Below are 21,317 nucleotides of genomic sequence, written 5' to 3' on the forward strand. Positions count from 1 at the left end.
GTGACTCTAGGATAAAATTCTTCCTTGAGTCTTGGTTCTGTACATTAGATCTCAGTAAAGAGGTTCCCAAAAGAACATCACTTCAAGCATCCAAAAGAAGTCGTTTTTATATGTGGCAAAATAAAAGCATGAAAGACCTGAAAAACACCATTAGCATTTTTAATTAGTCCTGTTTTTCAAAAACCCGATTTGTACCTTGTATTATATTTAGGCAATAACTTGTTGGCCACAGATGTTAGTCCAAAATTGGAAGCAGAAGTTCTTTTTATCAGGGATTTTTAATAAGGAAGAGGAAGACTCCTATTTAAACCAGAATAAGGTAACAAAATTTTATAAAAGTGTATATTTAATGAATTCTATGCATCTAGCAATAACATCAGGCAAGGCAGCAATTTCTTCTTGCCTTATAATGCCATAACCATCTGATAAAGACCCCAATTTTGTACACAATCTGTTTCAGTTTCTCCATATGGTTTAAATGTAAGACAAAAGGTCAAAACACAACCTTAAATATTTAAACTGGTCAATGACAGTCATACTGCCAATGAATTATCTCAAGTTTATTGTTTAATATGGATAGCCTTTGAGGTAACCTGAAGTACATGTCATAGCTTTCTAATGAGTTATTAAGTTATTAAGCTATGAAATATTTCTGAATTTTAAGCAAGACTAAGGAGCAGAACCCAAGTAAAATAAATTAAAAGGATAATAATTATGCAACATCTTGAGATGTACCAGACATTCACACTATCCATATATAAAAGATACATTAATAAACTGAACATATTAATAAAAAGCTAAGACTGGCCCTTCAAGACCTCAACACTAATTGGAAAGGATTTAGACAGCACATCCTGAATAATTTCTATTAACAGTTTTGGTAAGTCACTGTTCAACCATCTAAAACTGAAACAAGTTATTCTAAAACTATAAAGTTCTTCTACTGTATTATCATTCATGAAAGATCAGTGAAACATCATTAGACAGTGTGAGTAATGAAGAGATTGTCTAATTGCCCCGACTTGAATCTTATTTCTGATGAACTTAAATGATTAACCATGAACTGGTTTCTAAATTTTAAGCATCCCAGTTAAAGGCCAATGATTATCATCATCCCTGAGATAATTTACTTTGAACTCTGAAGAATTCTTTCATAAAGGGTGACACCTAGGCAGGTTTTACTTTTAACAAAGAGGCAAGCTTCAGAGCCAAGAGGTGCTGCCACTGTACCTAGAAGGGTAGAAAGACCATACAACCCTTCAGCAACTTTGTGATCTGTTGTGGTACCATCATGCTTAACAAAGAGAGATTATTGCAGCAAGAACAGCTACTGGGCTTTCTATTTGGCAGTCGATGAGTTGGTCCTGAGTCTTTCAAGTAACATTCACTTATATAAAGTCTTTTTATAAAAGCATGAGCACATACATGTGTGTCTAGAGCCCACACATCAGGAAGCCAGACACCATTGACAAAAAGACTTTGCATGGGCAAAATTCCTGTTGAGCTCGGAGACAGATGCCGGACCAACACCCTAACAGTAACACTCAGGGACATCTCACATCCTCAGACAACTAAGTGGGGATCAGGCCCAAGCCACAGTAACAGTTACCCTGAAGTCTGTGACATCCACTCATTTAATTGGTCCCAGGCTGTACTTCATGATCTAGATGAATTCCACGGCTTCTCTGAGCAACCTGTTCCACTGCCTCACCACCCTCACAGTAAAGAGCTTCTTCCTAATATCTAATCTAAATCTATCCTCTTTCAGTTTATGACACAGCTGGCAATACGTGATATAATTCTTTTGATAAAACTTCTGAGTGCTTTTTTCTTTATAAATCTGGTAAGAAACAACAACAGTCTCAGAATGACTGAATACCTGAGAACACCTCATGTCATTTCAGAAGCTGCAGTTAAGGAGAACACTTTAGTCTTGGGGTCATACAGAGAGATAGGACATTATGTTTCCCAGCAAGCACTCGGTAGATTGAAAGCTGCCACTATGGGAGTGTTAGGGTAGAGGAGAACAGCACCTTGTGATGTTGCTGCACTGGGTCAGGAGTTTTGCCATGGGGCACATTCAGACCTTTGCATTTGTTCATAAGCAACAGCACTGTCATGCTAATGGCTGAAGTCTCATTTGATTTGATGAAATCTACATTAAGGCGCCATATCACAGATTCAGCTCTTCCCTTTAACCTCCCTGCAACGAGAAGTGTATTACAAATCTGCTACAGGAATCACTTCATCCAACATAGATACGCACAAGTCTCAAGGGTGGAAAGTGGCAGCTGTTCAACACATTCACTCATAGAAACATAGCTCACCATCAGTGTTTGTTTTGCTATTGTTAGTTACGTTAGCAGTGAAAATGTCTGAAATATTTATTTGCCTTTCAGAAAAAATCCTGTAATAGCATTTTTTTTCCCGCAAATAATGCTTTGTGAACTGCAGATTAATGAGCAAAACAAGTGGTTAAAGATATCTTTTAAATATCATTCCTTTCTTTACTCATTTTATAGCTCAAGAGCCATGTGTCTCTCTTTAACATGTGATTTGCAATGTAATACTCCATGAGCTTCTATATCTGTCTTATATAATAGTTTCAAATAAAATTTGGCTCTCTGTACGTCTTAACCTTGGGAACAGGACTCTTAAAATCCTAGAGGCCAAATACCAATATCCCTATAGGATTATCATGCACATCTGTATTTCTGGAAAGATGATATTTTTAAGGGAAAAGCTTTCAATTAAATGTTCCTCCAGAAACCATCGTTTTGCCCAGCTCTTTCTTGTTGCTTTCCTGGTAAGGGGCACACCATAGGGCAAACGTTGGCCACACTATAATTTCATCTGCTAGGTGACCCAAGAATAAACATTTGCAATAAGTTTTATTTTTGTTTAAATTTCCTTTAGATTTCTAGGACTGAGGCATTGCTGCCGTGAAAGAGTTCGAATTACAGCAAGAGGACGGGAGGAACTCCCTCATATCCCCACCTGAGACTCAATCTTACCCTGTCATCTGCAGGCAGAAAGTTGCTAGCAACCCATTCAAACTGAATGAAGCTGCAAATGCCAGAATTTAGTCAGTCTTTTACATTTTTGCTTTCAGCCAAAGTACTGAAGGCACTGGGTAGCAGACACTGCAAATTCAGATGCGAGAGTGTTTCCATTTTAACCTCCTGTTTATAGTTCATTACCCAAAGTTTCTTGAAAGTTGTACTTTTCAGAAGGAAATTTCTCATTTTTGGTTTTGGCTAGGTGATTTTCGGCTTGCTTGGGGTTTTTGTTCGCTTATTGGTTTGCTATTCAAGCGATCTGAACAAGCAAAATGTTAAACATGCGTAAGACACTATGATATTTTTTTTTGGTTGATTTTTCAACCTGAAATGACAAAGGGGTTAACAGCTAAAATCCAGAATGAAAACTGAGAATTCTAACCACGAATAAGGGGCTGGGCTTGTCTTGAAGAGAAAATATTCTGGTTTCAACAAGACACATGAGCCCGAGCAAACTGAGCCCTGACCACATGCAGTGGATTTTTTTGTTTGTGCTTTTGCTGAACTAAGAAAGGATGCACCCAAGGGAGAGATTAACAAACTGAGGCTACTCAGTTCACAATGTTTGTTGTCCAAGTCACAGAGCAACAAAGAAAAAATGCCAGAAAGTCCAAATATTCTAAAAACCTATTGATATTAACCATTATATGCTTCATAAGCCTCGGAAAAGATAAGCTGTGAGACTGAAAGACTGGGAATGCTGAGAACACAGCTTCAGATGTACGTACCATTTATTAAACATCAACCTTTCCCAGATTTTTTTTCCTCTTATATAAAAAGCTATGAAGAGCATAAACTTAGAAAGGGAAACATTCTTAAACCTCAACATTCTTAGTTTTCTTATCCTACCAGACTCACATAAACTATCTTTATTAATAGGTCTTAACCTCATGTTTAGTTGTTTGGTTTTTTTCCCCCAAAAAATCAAGATTACTGTCTGCGGTTTTGCAAAGTCAGTAATTAGCACAATAAATCATTGTTCTAGAAGCGAGATGTTATGCCAGTACATATTACTGAGTCCGATACTGGACATATAAAACAACAACAAAACTAAAACCAACTGAAGGGTGGGATTTTCAGAAGCATTTAGCATTGGCTGAATTTTGCACCCAGTGAAGTCAGAGGTAATATAAAGCAAAAATAAAAATACCCAAACCACCGTAACATTCTCTTCTACCATATCATAATAAGCAGTAGTAGGCTGACAAAAAAGTCTAGCGATCAAGGTTCAAATGTTGGTATTTTCTCATAAAAGTCAGTTGGCATGAAATACAAGTGGAAGATAGAATCATAGAATAGTTAGGGTTGGAAGGGACCTTAAGATCATCTAGCTCCAAACTCCCTGCCATGGGCAGAGACGAGCAGAGTACTGATCACTGAGGGCAGATTGCAAAACATCTGGAAGCATCCCTCCCTAACAGTATTGAGAACAGTATTGCTTTTGCTCAGCCTAGTCTGAGGGAGCTCTGGAGAGATTACACAGTAGCTGAAATGTCCTTGTGTCATGAAACCAGCACCTGGAATGAATATTTGCCCCTTCTGATTTAATGTATTGAAAGCGGCTGATGCAGCATGCTTTCGTATTAGACACAAGGACCTCTTTCTCATCCTAACATGTGTATAAAATAGAAGGAAAATTCACATGGGAGGCCTGCAGCATCACACCTAATGACTGCACAGTCCCACAACAAAACGACAAAAACTCCTCCAGAATCCAAATATATTCAAGAAAAAAACTAAACTACTACAGAAATCTGCAATACCTAGGTACGAAGACCATGTCACACTTAGAAGAACCATGTTTCACTATAAAGAGCTATTTATCAGAAAATAAATCCAAAGATAATCTCCTTTTTCAGCTTTTAGAAGTTGCAAAGCACCCGGGTCTTTTTACTTGAGTTATAGCTAGAAGAAAGCCATTAAAAAAGCAATGTCTTGCATGCAGAAGATGGAGTCCGCTGTAATTTCATTTGCAATTCCTTAAGTATGGGGAGTAAATGAAATGCAGATCTGTAAATTCAAGACCATTACAATGCTACAAAGTCTAAGGCACTCAAATCACCTTCAGATGTTGCTGCTTTTACAATTAACAATAACAGGAGTCCAGTTGCTAATGTTAGGATACCAGACTCAGAAGACTAGTCTACAAAAAAGCTTTGCCACTACAACAGTATAACTGTTTTGGCATGAGCTTCTACTGGAGTTGCAACTTACCAGCAGAAAAAAAAGTACTTTTGTTGTTACAGCTTATATCCTCCCCAAGCAAAATAGAATATACTGGCCAAAGGTTTTTTCCTCCTTTTTTCCTGGTACAACCATGCCTATGCTAGGGCTTTTGCCAATACACACATGCAGCCAAAAATCACACCTCCAACTGACATTACTATACTGGCAAGCATTTCTAGCATTGGCCTTAAAGCAGTTATTTGTTCAATGATTGCTTTCCACAACCACCCCTCACCCTGAAAGTACTGTATTTCTTCACAGGTAGAAAGAAATAAAAGCTATCAGCTTAGGTCTTGTTCAGCTGTTTCTTATATCAGGCAAGGATTTTTCTTTTGCCTTCACGAAAGTTGAATTCACCCCCTTACAAAAACAGAATAAAACATTCTTGGAAGGGGGGAGCGTGAATCTTTAACCCCACAGCAGAACAAACAAACAAAAGTTCAGGTCAGCCCTTGCTCAACTTGCAACAGGAGCAGAGAGACAGAAAGAAGAGAATTCTCTCAATACTAATGACTACTGCTGCCATTCTCTACATACCAAAGTGAAAACAGTCTGTCAGCTTTAAAAGTGCTGTTTCTGCTCCTGTTGCTCTTTCTGACTTCCCAGCTAAAGCAGATTCTTCCATAAGCAAAAAGTTGAATAATTTTCAATCTCAAAGCCCATACAGGAAGTAGTCCTTTCTCAAGTGGACACAATTAGTGCAAAACAGAGGGGGTGAGGGGACAGAGGAAGGAGGAAAGAAACGCTTTCGCAAAAACCCTCAGGTTGCCCTCCATGAGAAGAGGATTTTCATGTGACTTATCTTGGTCTGAGATTACAAAAAACCCAACTATGTTTTGAAGCACATTTGTTTTCAATAGTTGCAATATTTTTTGCAAAAGAAAAAAATTACCAAAACAATGGCTTTAAACATCATATGGGAGAAGGGAGCCTAAAGTGTTTCATTTCACTTCTAAAGCAGCAGGATGATATTTTTTTAATATCCTCCACCTCTCCAAGCCATTTCCTGTGGTTTGTCCTAAAATTTACCCTTGTCAGCCTAAACAGTAGTGTCAACTATGCGTGAAGAATCAGCTCACTTTTGGACTGAAAACAACTGTATCCTTTTAAAACGCCACGACTGCAGCATCACGAGGGAAGCCAAAAACTGTGTGGATCTAGACAGGGAACTTGCTCCTTCATCAGGTTGGTGTTTTTTCCAAGCACAAGGGTCAAATAAGTCACTTTGTGAAACACCATATTATTTCTGTCTGTGCTGCTTCTGCTATGCACACATTCAAATAGTAAGTAGACTTGAAGATGTACAGTGGATTTGGCTTAATATTAAATTAAACAAAATTTTCCCTTGGAAACTGTGTAGCGGAGCCTGCAGAAATGAGTTGTAACTGCACCTGGATGTGGAATACTGTAAGTTTTAGGGAAATTTCCATGTCATACACTGGCTTAATGCACTACTGGCACATGTAACCTGAACAACTCAGATACAGATACAGATTCCAAGGTTTAGAAATATCCACATTAATGGTTTTGGTTTGAGCTCCTCACTTTTGAGAACATAATGATACTTTACAACTACAGACCTCTGCTATGACTCTTTACACATTGGAAAAACTCAGACTTTTCATTGTGCAAGTACCTCCTAAGATTACCAAAGGAAAGTAAGCCCCACAGCCAGCCCATCTGACGCAAGAAGAGTGACATCCGGACGTGTTTGGAGTATCAACACCTCCAATGCAGCTACATGCTGCCAGGAACTTTTTCCTGTTTGGATTCAAATGTAAAGACATCTGGGATCACACGCAAATGCTTCTTTCGATTTCATCCATGGTGACGTAAGGTGAGGACTGCTTGACAGTAGCCAGAGGAGCTGGTGCACACAGCCTGCAGGTACTCAGGGCTACTCAGGTTCCCCTACACTGTTTCTTCAGCCCTGGGTTTCTCTCAAGTACTTGCTGCCAGCTGCTCTGAACTGCATACAGAAGAACAATGTGCAATAAACAGACATCATTAGAGAAGTGTTATTTTTCTTATTACAGAAAAGTTGAGAACTTTCACAATATCTTGAAACAGTGCTCAGAAATTACCTCTTCAGCTTGGCATCCGCTCCCTCTTTAGGAACAAAACAACCCCAGCAATTACAGGAAAAAGCCAAACTGACACAACTAAACCAAGAAAGCCTTTTATCTATTCATCTCATGAGGTTTTGTTTGTTTTTTTTTGTTTTCTTATTTTATTATTTTTTAAAAACTACTTCTTAAAGGCTTGGAAAAAAGCATTAGGTGCTCTTTGCACACAGAACATTTATGACCTTGTTCAATTTCTTCAATATATATCTTACTAATGCTTGCTGTATTAATGGACTCAGCCCAAGAAGTAGTAATATTGAGCTTTTTAATTGCTTTACATAATTAAATGCTAATGCTTCAATCATTAACAATAATGCTGAATACCATGCTTTGGAACACAACGCAAGCAATGTATTAAAAACAAATGCTTCATGAGGTTCCTACCTCTTCATTTTCAGAAGTAGTTCAAAATAAGAAGGCTAAAAATAAAGAACACTTACTGTCACTAGAGAAAGTGCTACAGTAAAAAGCAGCAAACAACTGGTAGCCACAATTATAACCTTCACCTCATAGCCTTCACAGAGCCTTTGCTGTTGCTGTCTATGTAAGCAGAAGAGCAGCTTGCTTCAGGGTGTGAGTTTTCTTGGAAATGTTTACTATAATGAGAGAATTTTCTGTTCTTTTTCCTTTAATCACAACATTGTCCAGATCTGAGACCTGAAGTGATGCAAAAAAATATTAAATAATCAAAAATCCAGATGACATTTCAAGGAATTTAATAATCAGATGCCTCATTGCACTGCCTGGGAGTGTGTTTCACATTATATAAGAACTACTGGCACCCAATCATGTTATGGCAAAACTAGCTGACACCATGTTTGGTTACAGCTGTTGCCACAACAGTAGTTATTTGGCAAGTGATGTGAAAGAGGACGAAGTGCTATTGTGACCTTACACCAAGCTTTGACATATGATGTCTCTAGTTCATAAAAAGGAAGGAGGAAAAGAAAGGCCACCTTTTTTTTTTTTTTCAGGGCAACCATATTGTGATTCTAAGCGAAGGTGTTTGTCAAAAGACATGAAAACCATGGACTGACAGGCTATGAAAACCACGGAAGGGAACACAGAGGAAGCACAAGGCTCCTACAAGAAATGCCCTTCAAGCTCTGGGAAGGTAAACTGGAGTATGCCAGATACAAGAAGGGCAAAGGGCTCTTGTAAAGCAAACTGGTCCTTTGTCCCCCAGAAAGAGCAGTTGATCTCAACTGCACCTTTGTGGGAAGCCCCAGGAGCAGATTACAGTCTGAAGGCCAGTTGTGTTCCCAAGGGACTGTCACAGGTAGGCTGCTCTTGAAAATCAGGCAAGGAGACACACACTTTCCTTGTGAGTCCATTCACGTTACAGAGGGAAGTGTTTTACCTTTGGCTAAAATACTCACATCTCTTTTTTGTTGTTCTTGTTGATTTTTTTCTCCATAAAGAAGCTGGAGAGACTGCCTTACCACACAGATGGTTTCCCATTAAAATAATCAACAACAATGTTGGAACTCTGTTCCTTGAAAGGAGATTTGTCTCTGTGCCCAAGTGAGCCAACAGAGGAAAAATCAGCTGCTACGCATTAAGGAAAAAGTAACACATTTAAAACAAAAAAACAAAACAAAAGGAAAGGAAAAAGAATTTTCATCCAGTATTTAATTGCAAAAATGTGGTGGGAGAAAAAGAGGACTCGAGAGAAACTCCGGGACCTCTTGCATCTGAAGCAGCCATTTTTCAGTGTATGACAAAAATGCTTCAATGCCAGTTGGTGCAGAGAAATGTCCTCAATCTTTTAAATTAATTAACTGATTCTGCTGGTTGTTTTCCTACAACACAATGTACCCTAAGCCCCTCCTCCCATTTAGTTGAGCTCTAATCATTCATTCTGATGTCTGCGGTTTTGAGACCCATACTCTGTATTAATTCCAGATAAAAATGCGGATGAGAGAAATCAGCCAAACACTTGACCTCTGTGAGTATTGACTGTTGTCTATGTGAAAAAGCCAGCACTTCCTAGAAGACTCAACCACCATGGAGCATCTAAGATGCAAAAGTGATTTCCTTTTGTAAGAGGGAGATCTCTCGTGTTCACTTGTGTTACAGGTAGATTTAAAAAGTAGCCAAAGGAACATAATACATATAAATCTGTCTTACTTAGTATGTGACAAACAAATTATAGAAAAACAGGACTGGATTATGTTTTTAATTTTCTTCTAACACTAATCGCTAGCATGTAACATGCAAGCAGTATAATCACAGCACTTGTTTACTTTTAAAATGTGGGAAGACACTAGCAAATACTTTTTCCCTTCCTTCCTCTTTATTTCCCACTTATTATTTAAGCATTTCCCTGCAATGGGGAATCTCACTACACGTACATGAAAACTGCAAAGTGAAACTGAATATAAACAGAAAGTGACTGATCTCATTTCACTGAGCAAGAGGGTTGAAGGCCAGAAAGGAAATAAATTGCTTTAGGGGTGGGATGTTAAGCAAATATTTACACGATTTTCCAGCTTTTATCAAACATAAAATATAATCTAATAATCATCTAAGGAATGTTTTGAGAACATTTTCCCTTAAGTATTACTCAACATTTAGACATGGATGATCAAAACGTAGAGACCCACTCCCACCAAGCATAGAGCAGTATTTATCTCCAGCTATCCCTGGTAGGAAAGATTACAAGAATTAGGTTTCAAGCTTGTGCAATTGCCTTTAGACAAACACAACAATATGCAATAAACTGCTATTCACCAGATGACCTTAGAAAAGAAACCATCCCACACTAATGACAAGACTGAAATAAAAGAAGAGCCAAATAAGTAACAATGCAGGATAAAGAGGCCCCCTTGAAAGATGCATTAGCATGGAAGCCATCAAATCAGGAGGTGATGGCTTTCCATGTGGGAAGGCATTCTCTGGGGCCACTTCTTGGCCTCCTCTTCACAAAGGAGTTCATTCCTTTAAATGATGATCATATATACTCAGAGTTTGGATCAAAGAAACCAGGGCACAGTGGGTCTCAAACTAAAGTCAGTCTCAGAACCCACTAGTTTAGAGATGAGGGCCAGGTTTGATAGTCCTCCCAACCAAACCCTGTTATTGAGTTTAGCCACAGAAAATATTTTCCTATGAAGCCTGTATTTAATTGGGTCAGTGGAGCAACAGGACAAAACAGAAAAACTCTACTGTAAGCTAGTTTCTACATTTATAAAACACAGATTTCTCTGGTATCTTGTGCACCTGCTCTTCCTCTCAGATTCAGAGAACAAGCTTCAGGGCACAAGCTTTTCCACTGATCTCAATGAATAGAATTACAAGCATGTAAAGTCACCACGTGAAACAGACCATGACAGCATCTTTGTACCATTGCCTTTCCTTTGGTTTCATTCAACATCCCATACCCCACCAATGTGTTGTCTGTTTACAATGTGCATCTTCGAGATGAGGTCCCTATTTCCTTAGTTGACTGCTAAGCATCTGAAACACTGCTAATACCAAATTTTAATATATTAAAATAGTTTATTATAAAACAATCCTACAATATGCTCAACATCATGTATGCGTATCATGTAATTCCAAATACTCCATCTTACTCCAAAGAGGATGCTGTGAATTTGCTAAGAAACAACTACATGTGAGCAATTCCTGTCTTAAGAATTCTACACGGTTCATCTCATTTGATCAGTTAGATTCCCCAAAGAGCAATCATCTGATGCAACTGACATTTGAGAGTTTAATTCTCCCATTGCTTGCTGGTAGAGCTTTAATAAATCATCAATAATTCAAAGATGACCATTAAAGTATGACCAAGCAAGTGTGCCAGCACAAGAGACATTCTATAAAGAACACTATTCAGGAAGAGCTTGCTCGACAGCACTGTTACCAGCTATCACGTTCAAAGTTCCTTTTACCCTAGCTTTCAACATGTGCTTGCTACACAAACTGCCTAACAAACTCTCTTCTAACTTCACAGTTAAGAGCAGCATCATGTCAGTGGATGTTTCAACAAAATACAACAACTGAAATCCATATTTTTATTTTCTCCTTAATCAGAAGTTGGACAGCAAAATATTGGATTTTTAAAGGCACACTATGTCTTGGTTACTACACATGAGATATAGAATTTTTATGCATTTCTAGACTATCTTCATGGCTTTACCCATTCATGTGCTGTAACAAATTATGTTTCTTCTTTCCCCAGAGGCAAGAGGTGATGCTGCTAAGGGTAATTCTGGCCAGGGGAAGTGACTGTCAACCTGAGTCTACACATCTCTCCTCCACACCTTCTTTGAAGAAGGAAACAGCAGCATTCTGAGAGTAAGTCATAAACTGTTGCATTTGTAGGGATATGTATCTTTTTTAAGGAACCCTAAAGTACTTAACAAACATTTGTAAAGTACTGATCGTTTGCAGGTTGACAGCAGCCAGCAATACATCTCACTCCACAGCAAGCTATAAGAACATCATTTCTGACAGGAGGAGTAAGGAGAGATTGATAAGCAAGAAGCAGTTGCCTGGGCTAGCACATCAAGTTAAACGTTACTGCTTTTCTATAAATACACTTATCCTTATGTTTCCAGGAATGCATTAATTCTATTTGTCGAACCAACCTAAATACTCTTTTCTGTCTGTAACACCAAAAATGTCACTGACAGAAAGATGAGCCTGTCACCTGTAGCCCTCAAAATTAGATTATCTATAGAAATCAACAAAGAACGGATACCTCCTCTTCCTCATACCCACGTTCAATAGTTAAGGAGATCAGGTATGCACTTGGTAATAGACTGTTATGGGAAATCAGATATTCCATACCCCTCTAGTCTAAATTCTTCCCATGCTTCTCTTTCACCCCTTTAAAATCCATTTAAGCCATGACTCTGAATCAGGACAGGCACTGCTACCAGTTAGTCCATCATTCACAAACTCTCATCATGTTGTCATGTGAGGACCATGCACAGATTAATTAAGGGCATTTGCTCTTGGAATGCTTTGCTGAGATATGGAACATTATCCTCATTTTAGAAATGCACAGAAACAGATGTGTCTGCAGTTACCCAAGATAGACGCAGGACAAAACTAGGATTCAGACATTAGTAGTCAAGTACCTGACTGCTTTTCCTGGATTGGGAAAAATCATCACAAAAAAATCTCAATGCCTTTCTAAGATTAGAAGTAAGTTACTTACATCACATCTCAAAATCAGAAGGCAGTAAGTCATGAAGCATATGGAAACATGCCAGTGCTTCATATTCAATTTACATGAAATACAGATATGAAGAAACTATAAAACGGACACTTACAGCTGAACCTTTCTTTGCTTTATTTTAAATATTTTAACCATGAAGATATTATATATTTTGAAAGAATATATAATCATAGAATCATAGAATAGGGCTGGAAAGGACCTTAAGATCATCCAGTTCCAACCCCCCTGCCATAGGCAGGGACACCTCCCACACTAAACCATGTCACTCAAGGCCTCATCCAACCTGGCCTTGAACACCGCCAAGGATGGAGCATTCACAACCTCTCTGGGCAACCCATTCCAGTGCCTCACCACCCTCACAGTAAAGAATTTCTTCCTTAGATCCAATCTAAACTTCCCCTGTTTAAGTTTGAACCCATTACCCCTTGACCTGTCACTACAGTCCCTGATGAAGAGTCCCTCCCCAGCATCCTTGTAGGCCCCCTTCAGATACTGGAAGGCTGCTATGAGGTCTCCACGCAGCCTTCTCTTCTCCAGGCTGAACAGCCCCAACTTTCTCAGCCTGTCTCCATACGGGATGTGCTCCAGTCCCCTGATCATCCTCGTGGCCCTCCTCTGGACTTGTTCCAACAGTTCCATGTCCTTTTTTAATAAGATATTTTCTTCTCTTTGGTCACACTCTTGAAAATACTTTATCTCTAAAATTCGTGCCAGCATAAAAAAGTCCTAGTAAAAAAGTCCTTTCCTCCTACCCCTTTGAGTATAGCTGCATTATGTAGGAACAGAAACCAAAATGAAAATCTCCTATGTGTTAGTATTTTGCTGCTATATTTTTACACGAGCGCATACAACGAGATATGACTAAGATCTCATCCTGGCAGACACTGCTGCTTTAAAAGATGAGCTAAAGAACTGGCACTCACAAAGCTCTACCTTTATCAGCAGACTCAACTGAGCAGATGTGTTGTTAAGCTCAAGACTACTCCAGCCTTGCTGACCTGCAAACTCAGGCTCAGCCATATCACTTCCATGAGTTCTTTCCTTTTGCTGTCTACTGCCGATGCCAGTCAGGCCTTCACCTGGTGATAAACCCAATTATATTTCCTTATGAAACACAGTGAGAAATGAGACTGAGTCCTCCAATAAATACCTTAAATTCTAGGCATCTTAAGCACAAACTGTGAAATAAAACACTGACACAGAACCACGGAATGACAGAATCATTGAACATAAACGTCATTGTTTTAATACACGATTGTATGATCTTCCACTTCCTTAAAAATATGCCAGCAAACAAGATTTTACTTATCAGTGAATTTTTAATGTATTTTTGTGGCTATTTTTTGGCAGTCACCAAGGATACCTTGGGGAAATTGAAGTATAGAGCAATTTCCTTGTTTTCCAGCACAAATACACCCATTCACCTCTATCCCTTCAATAAGATTGGGTTTTGCTGCTGATGTCTGTTTTATTCTGCTTATGCAGCGCTGAAAATAAAATTAAATCGACTGTGAGAGAAAGCAACGTTTTGTCTCCAAAGTTTTGAGATCAGCCAACCTTCTCACATTTAATCATACAGACTTGCTCCCCTACATTTTGTCCAGGAAAATAAGATGGTCTTTATATTCCAAAGATGTCTTAACAAAAGTCTGCAGTACTGGATTTTCTGATGCTGGGCGATTACAAAACCCCCTTTTGTTCTCATAACTTCATGATGTATATCTATAACTCTTTCTTGTTTGTGAAGATAAGACCAGCCTTGTCTCTCTAAATGCCATTTCAAAGGAAGATTCACAGTTGTTTGACTTTTGATCTGTGTGGCAACTAGCTCGACCACCTGCGCTGGGTTCGAGCAGTTACTGAGCTTGCTTTGTACCATCTTATGAACACAGCAAGCCTTTTAAACCAGAATGAGCTGATGTGTGAATACACCAATTTACAATGTAAATACAGGGTCCAACAATATGGGCATCTTTAATGACCAAATGTGTAAAGTGCATATATTGTTTACTGATTATACCATTAAATAAAACAGATGGCTCATGTTCTCCATCCACCTACTGTGGATTAAAACACAATGGTGTAATAGTCTGGTAAACTGGTAATGTGAAACATTGCTTTGTACTGGTGCAGTAGTATAAATAGCTGTTCACAAATGAGGTACAAAGCCCCTCTGCCACTAAGAGTAATTAGCTGAAGGCTGTACTGAAAGAATGCTACCTTCACAATCAACACGTGTGTGCCATTCACACTGCAAACTGCATCTGAAAAAACACAGCAGCAGCAGAAAGCAGCAAAGAAGTTTCTCAGCATGGATAAAGTAGGCCATACGCTTCCCAACATCTAGGCAAGGCTGGGCACAAATAGAACCATGTTTCTCAAGCAATTCCCTATTTAAACACATTATTTGCAGCCATGATAAGTGTGTCAGAGAAACATACAGCGCTTTGTTTTTGCTTGCACAAGCATTTTCATCGGGAGGAAGGCAAGGAACTGGTGCAAAAATAATCATAAAATGAAATCTTTATTCAAGAAGAAAAATTATTTGTTAGTGTTGTAATTTTAAACTATCAGCAGATCTACTAAATAAGACATGATGAAGACTTTGCTTCAACTTACAAGTGTTATAAAAACCTTCTAGGTTACAGCTCAGTTAATATAGTAAAGTCCAAGTAAAGTCCAAGCTAAGCAAAAGTTCTTAGGTAGTAAAAAGTTCTTAGGTAGTAAATAATCCACAGTGAGATCAAGCAAGATAATCCATGTTCACACTCACAGAAAAACGTTAATATTTGCAGAAGGCACATAGGGCAGTGAAAAACTCTTGTGCTATATTTTAATCTGGAGAGTACTAATACCACTTCTAATTCTAATAAATTGTAGCTCCTGACTATTCAAATTCATTGACTAACTCTTTAAGTCTTCAAAAAAACCCCATTAATAAATATGATTTTAAAAGCTGAGTTATAATCCTGATTCTGAGACTGAAGGAGCACTAGCACTGAAAATTTAGGTTTGTCTGAAGCAAACAGGTTGCAAGAGTCTCTCCTTGTTTATATTATTCTAGATATTGCTGTAAAAAAAAAATCAATGATTTTCAATGAATGACTTCAGAGCTACACAAATGTGGAGAACATAAATCTCAGTGTTTATGGTAAGATTGTTTTTCCTTTCCCCATTTTGCTCAATTTCCACACTGACTTTTCTTTGTTGATTAGGTTCAAATCTTCCATATTAGTTGAAGATCTAGCCAAAATTAGCAAATTTTCATCCTTCCCATCATGAAGTAGATTACACAATCTCTTATTCTAAGACCTCACTTTCTCATTCATGACTTCATTATTCTTCAGACAGATGCTCAGCAGGTTAGCTGAACATTTCTTCTGCAGAGTTTTAAAGGTCCAATACAACATAATTACATGCTAACCAAGGATATAAATCCTCTCTCAGCTTCGCTCTTGTCCCACAGCAGCACTAATTTATCTGCAACAAATTCTAAGGGACCCTGGTTTTCCTTAGCTGCTGATTTCCCAGTCATCACTTATGGCCTCCTTTTTAAAACTACAAAAACAAACAACATCCATCCCCAAACAAACTTTACTCCAACTAAAAGAGATCCTCATTCAATACTAGGGCTTTGGATGAGCAAACTACTCACGTAAGTATGACTTGCAAGTTCAGGTCCTGGATTTTGTGATAGAACTTGAGTGACTGACTTCAACAAAAACTGTACCCAGCAAATCCTGAGTTTTCCTTTGTTCCAGTTGTTGGTCACTTAATCTGTCTCCTGAGCACAGCCAAAACTATGACCTGCTACTATGAGACAGACTGAAAATTATCTAATCTAAAAGATTAACTAATAAAGACAAGATTCTGATAGCACAGCAGTTTTAAATCAGTTTGATGACTTCATTGTTTTCTTAAAGATAAAATCATTGGTGTGTGATCAGAATTGTGCTGGAAAGCTGAATTAATTTTGCTTTTATTAAAACATGACAATTTGCATCAAGTGTGGAAAGAAAAGTGCCAAATGCTACTAAGTTATACTCAGAATGCACAGAAGAGCTTCTTTACCTGATAAAGATTTACAAAGCTCCTGCAGTGACCTGACAGAAGACTATGCAAAACAATTCCCATTCCCACCATTTGTTTTCAAATGCCAGAGCTGTCAAATATGCTGGTATGTCTATGGGCACAGGTGGGAAAAGTAAGTTAAAACTTCTGATGTTTGTTTGACAACATTGCTGCCTTTTCCTAAAGTGCCACAAAGTAAGTTAAATCTCAGTTTTTTGTTGTTAGTGTTTGAATTCCAAATGCTACTTTTAGTGAGCTTAGTATACAGCCTAGTTTTAGTCCAGGTATGTAACCTCAATGAGAATGATTTAATTTTGGTGTCTCCATTTGCAAAGCTTAGTGACACCTACGCGTAAAGCTACTGGTTGGAGAGGCTGAGCTTCCAGGATTTTCCTATTAGATCACTATCCAAGTCTTCCAGTTTTACATTCCTGAATCCTATCAAAAGGCTTGGCTTTATGAAAATTGGAAACTATAATGTGTGTACACTATTATCTATGTTCTCTAATTCTTGAGAAGTTCAGCAGAAATTTCTTTCCACAGCAGAAGTCATGGGCCATGACAGAGCACAGAAATCTCCTCAAATGCAGCAGCACAGAGAAGTTCTCTATCCAGGAAGAAAGATCTGTGCTAAACATTAGGCAAAACTTGGAACTATTTAATCAAAGAGATGGGGAATGTTCATCAGTGCAGAGCAGGCAAAACAAATATCTGCCAGGACTGAAACGGGGACAGTCAATCCTGGCTTCACACAAAGGGATGAACTTTTCTGAGTTCACTTCCAAGATGATTCTCTTTCTTCTGGTTAACTTGTGGATTAAAATGAAAGGACCCATGTAGCAAACTATCATGCAGATCTGTATTCAGTAAATGTTACACTTAGGCATTTATGGCTTAAAAGCTCTAGTAAATGGCATGTGTAAAACTTGGCATATATTGCTTTGTGACAATTACAGTGTGAGTGGTGTCAAGAGCAGCATAATCCTTGATTTACTGCTGTCCTTAAGGAGTTCGACTTAACTGATATCTGAAGAGTTGTCTCCAACTATTTCAGCAATTACCAATGTCAGCTTTTGCTAACAGGTTCCCTACTTCACCCTGCTTCACAAAAACAATCTCACCACACTCAAAATATTTTTACTACCTTCGCTATTCCAGAATATCATGTCAGAGAGAACTCATCCAACTGGAAACTACTTGTAACCACTGCAAGAAAGCACCACACTGATTATGCTGATATAAGACATGCCTTCTCATGAAAGCATGTCATGAGACATCTATTGTGGTTCAGACATGACAACGCTGACTATGAAATGCCTTTTGTTTCACCCATGACACTGTGAACCTCTTTAGGCTTTAGCTGCTTAATCGTAGTCAACATATCTCAATACAGAGAACAATCACAAAGGGTTACATGATATTTAGCCTATTACAATACTTTACATTCTTGGTATATGCAGTCTAGGACTAGCTTGGATAATTATCCAGTGGGATCCTGTTTTCCTGCAGAAACACAACTGTGCTTTAGATAATGTTCTTTCCAGCTGTTCAGCTGGACACAAGTAGATAGAAGGGGGGCAAATGAGATAGTAATTCTGGATGATAGAAAAGAGGGAATGGAAAGAACAGAACAAAGGCCATTGTACATTTTAAAAAGGAATGAAAAAAGAGAATTAGAAATATTGTCAAAAGAATGCTGAGAGCCTCGCTTATAATGAATGCTGTATAGGACGTTTGACATGTGGATAAAGCTTTCCAACAATCTGAAAAATAAAACAATGCTACAATAGAAATGCTTCTATCTCAGTGAACGCAGGACATACCCTTCTAAGACCGCCTAGGTGCAAGGAGATGAAAACACTGACTTATTTAGTCCTACGCACTTAAGCTATTAAAATATGAAGATTGATCATTATGCATATTTTTTTTTTTCCCCAGGTTTGGAGTAAATTTAACTCTGAATCACTTAGGCTCTTGGAGCTGAAGGCTTGCAAAGGCTATGGTGGCATTAAACTTAATATAGCTACATGCTTGCAAAGTTGAAATTGGTCCCATCCTGTGAGGCACTCAGTAGCTTCAGTATGTGGTTTGGAATTCTCCATGTGCTGTAGCTATGGTGGTTATACAGCAGTTCAGGAGACTTCTGCACCTTCTGCGATGCATGAAATGAAGTATGAATAAGGCTGAATGAAGTAGAGTAACAGTTTTCAAAAGCATTTAGGAAGAAATATACAGAACACTGTCCAAGAAAGATGAGCAAGGTTTATAAAATGGCTCTCAATTGATTATTAAAAGTAAGAAATGCATCTTACATACACCAGATTACATCACACCTAACTTTAGAACAGGGAACCCACAGTGCCCCATACTGTTTTAAAACTCTTGCTGTTCAGACCTAGAGGTACATTTCCTGCCTTTTTGGTTGGACTCCTAATGTTGAAGAATGGGAATTTTGCTGACACTACATTTACACTTTCCAGATGTTTTGTCCATCACTTCAACAAAGAAACAAGGTTTATTTTTAAAGTCAGAGACAAAGTGACGAATAACCAGGTACTAATTAATGCCAAGGTTTAATCTGCAATAAGAAGCTGTATCTTATTTATCCAAAGACTATCTGGTGATTAACAGCACCACAAAGCTTACTAGTTTCCTTCTGAAAGATTCAACACTTCATAACGATAAAGATTAGCTGCATAAAAACCACAAACATCCAATAATATAAGAATCAAGTGACTATATTAAATGCTTAAAAGGCAGGAAATTTAAAAAGAAAATCTCACACTGACAGTAACAAGCACTAAAATACCTTATGTGTATTTTATGATTACCATTTAACAACAGGAATATTAAGGACAGGGTTTGCTCTGTTATGAGCCTTGAGCAAAGAGCACAATAAAAACTGTGTTGCCCAAAAGATGACCCAGAATCATCCTGCCACTCATTACCCTCCTTATTTGGTCTCCCTCAGGTTAAGGGATTTGCTCCTCTGGTTTAAGTTAACCATATGCTAAAATATGTTCCTGAATCAAGGTCTAAATTACTGAAGTAAACAGCTGCAGCTGTAAATATTCAACATGGAGCAGACATGTAGCTAAAGGATTTACCATTTCAATAATTTTCAGTGTAGAAATACATCTTGAAGTAAAAATAGAAATACATGTACCAAAAAGTTGCTATAACAGTTTCTGCTCAAACTTCTTCTGGCTTGAGACCAAATATGCAAAGTTCCTGTTGGAAACAGCAATTCTTCTATTAGAATGAAAACAAGGCAAGTCTAACTGTATGTTAAACTTCACTCTGTATCTGTGATGTGAAGACCTTCCTTCAGAAAACTGCAGAGACTGAATAGTTATGGCCTAGGAAGACTGATTCTGAGATAGGCTTTAGCTCAGAAGAAAATCTTTTTTGTTATGGACTTCTGGGGATGGAAACAGAGATTGGTAGTTAAATAGGGGAAAAAGATAGTGAGAAAACTCACTCTTTGTTTTGGTTTGCCTTGAGAGCGACATGACTGTCTCTGCTGCTGTTCTGCATATGGAAATGTGGGCTTTGCAATCAAGAGTGATGGTAGAACTGACATAAATAGCTTTTTCCCATCTCTAAGAGTGTGAGAAAGCAAATAAATAATTACTTACGCATCGACTACTGAATGGCCACCCAACCAGGTCAATGGGTGGAGGTAGAGCATCCCACACCCTGTGTAAAGAACTGCTCGACACTGAATGTCCTCTCAGGCTAATGACCACAGGGGCCTCTTCACAACTGTTGAAGTTGTTTGAGAATTGTTAGGAATGACTGCAGTCCAGGCCCAAATTCTGAAGGCCAATTGTAAAACACTTATGTTTTAAATCACTTCTGCTTAGTACCAGAGGCAACGGACACAAGTTGGGTGCTGGGAAATTTTCATAGATAACTGGAAAAATTGCTAATTTCAACTGCTACTGGGATGGACTGCTTAAAGAGGCATTGGTATCTCCAACCTTGGACGTGTTCGAAACTTGAATGGAGAAGTCTCTGAGCAACCTGCTCTAATTAGACTTACTTCGAGCAGGAGGTTGGACCAGATGACCTCTAGAGCTTCCTTCCAACCTACACTGTCCTATGATTCTATGAAATGGTGAGAAATAACTGTAAGGTCAGGACTATCCTGGAGTTCAAAAGTACAAGGAAGTTTGATTAGAACTGATGCAAAAAGTAGGACTAGCAGAATTTTCCTGGAAAGAGGAGCGAAGAAGCTCAACTACAATTAGCACAGAGGGGCAGGCATTCCAGTTCTGATTGTAGTCATATTGGTCATGCAGCTGGCAAGTCATATAATTTATCACCTGAGAGCTGAACACTTATTGCTTCATTTCCATCAGCTGGAGGTAGTGTCTGTCCTGCCGGAAATCACATTTTAAAAGTCTCTCTTATAAGAGCAGATGTGCTCATGAACTTCTTGAAGAATCATTGCTGACAATTCAGAAGATTGAAATCTGAAGATTAAAAGAATTTTTGGCATAAAAATTTCCTGGTGAACCAGACAACATAAAAAGTTGTTCTGGAGGGCGGTAGCTATTTTTTCATGAAATATTTTTCTGCCCTTTGGAGGGGGGTAGATAGAATTTATCTGCTAATTGGATAAAGGTTCAAATTACTGAAATT

General features: G+C 38.3%; 1 protein-coding gene across 3 annotated transcripts in view; it reads right to left on the reverse strand.

Annotated features, from left to right (window-relative positions):
* The window catches only part of VTI1A (vesicle transport through interaction with t-SNAREs 1A), a 271,249-nt gene that overhangs the window by 72,259 nt on the left and 177,673 nt on the right, over positions 1–21,317 (reverse strand). The window contains exon 9 of one of the 3 annotated variants that reach the window (XM_080620517.1): positions 14,015–14,086. The exons of the other annotated variants lie outside the window; for them this stretch is intronic. Coding sequence (XP_080476643.1) covers positions 14,077–14,086 — 10 coding nt within the window. The 3' untranslated portion in view covers positions 14,015–14,076. Of the gene's footprint in view, positions 1–14,014; positions 14,087–21,317 lie in introns of those variants that run through there. 3 annotated transcript variants of the gene reach the window in all.

Source organism: Psittacula echo (genome assembly GCF_963264785.1).
Source record: "Psittacula echo genome assembly, chromosome: 6".
Lineage (NCBI taxonomy): Eukaryota > Metazoa > Chordata > Aves > Psittaciformes > Psittacidae > Psittacula > Psittacula echo.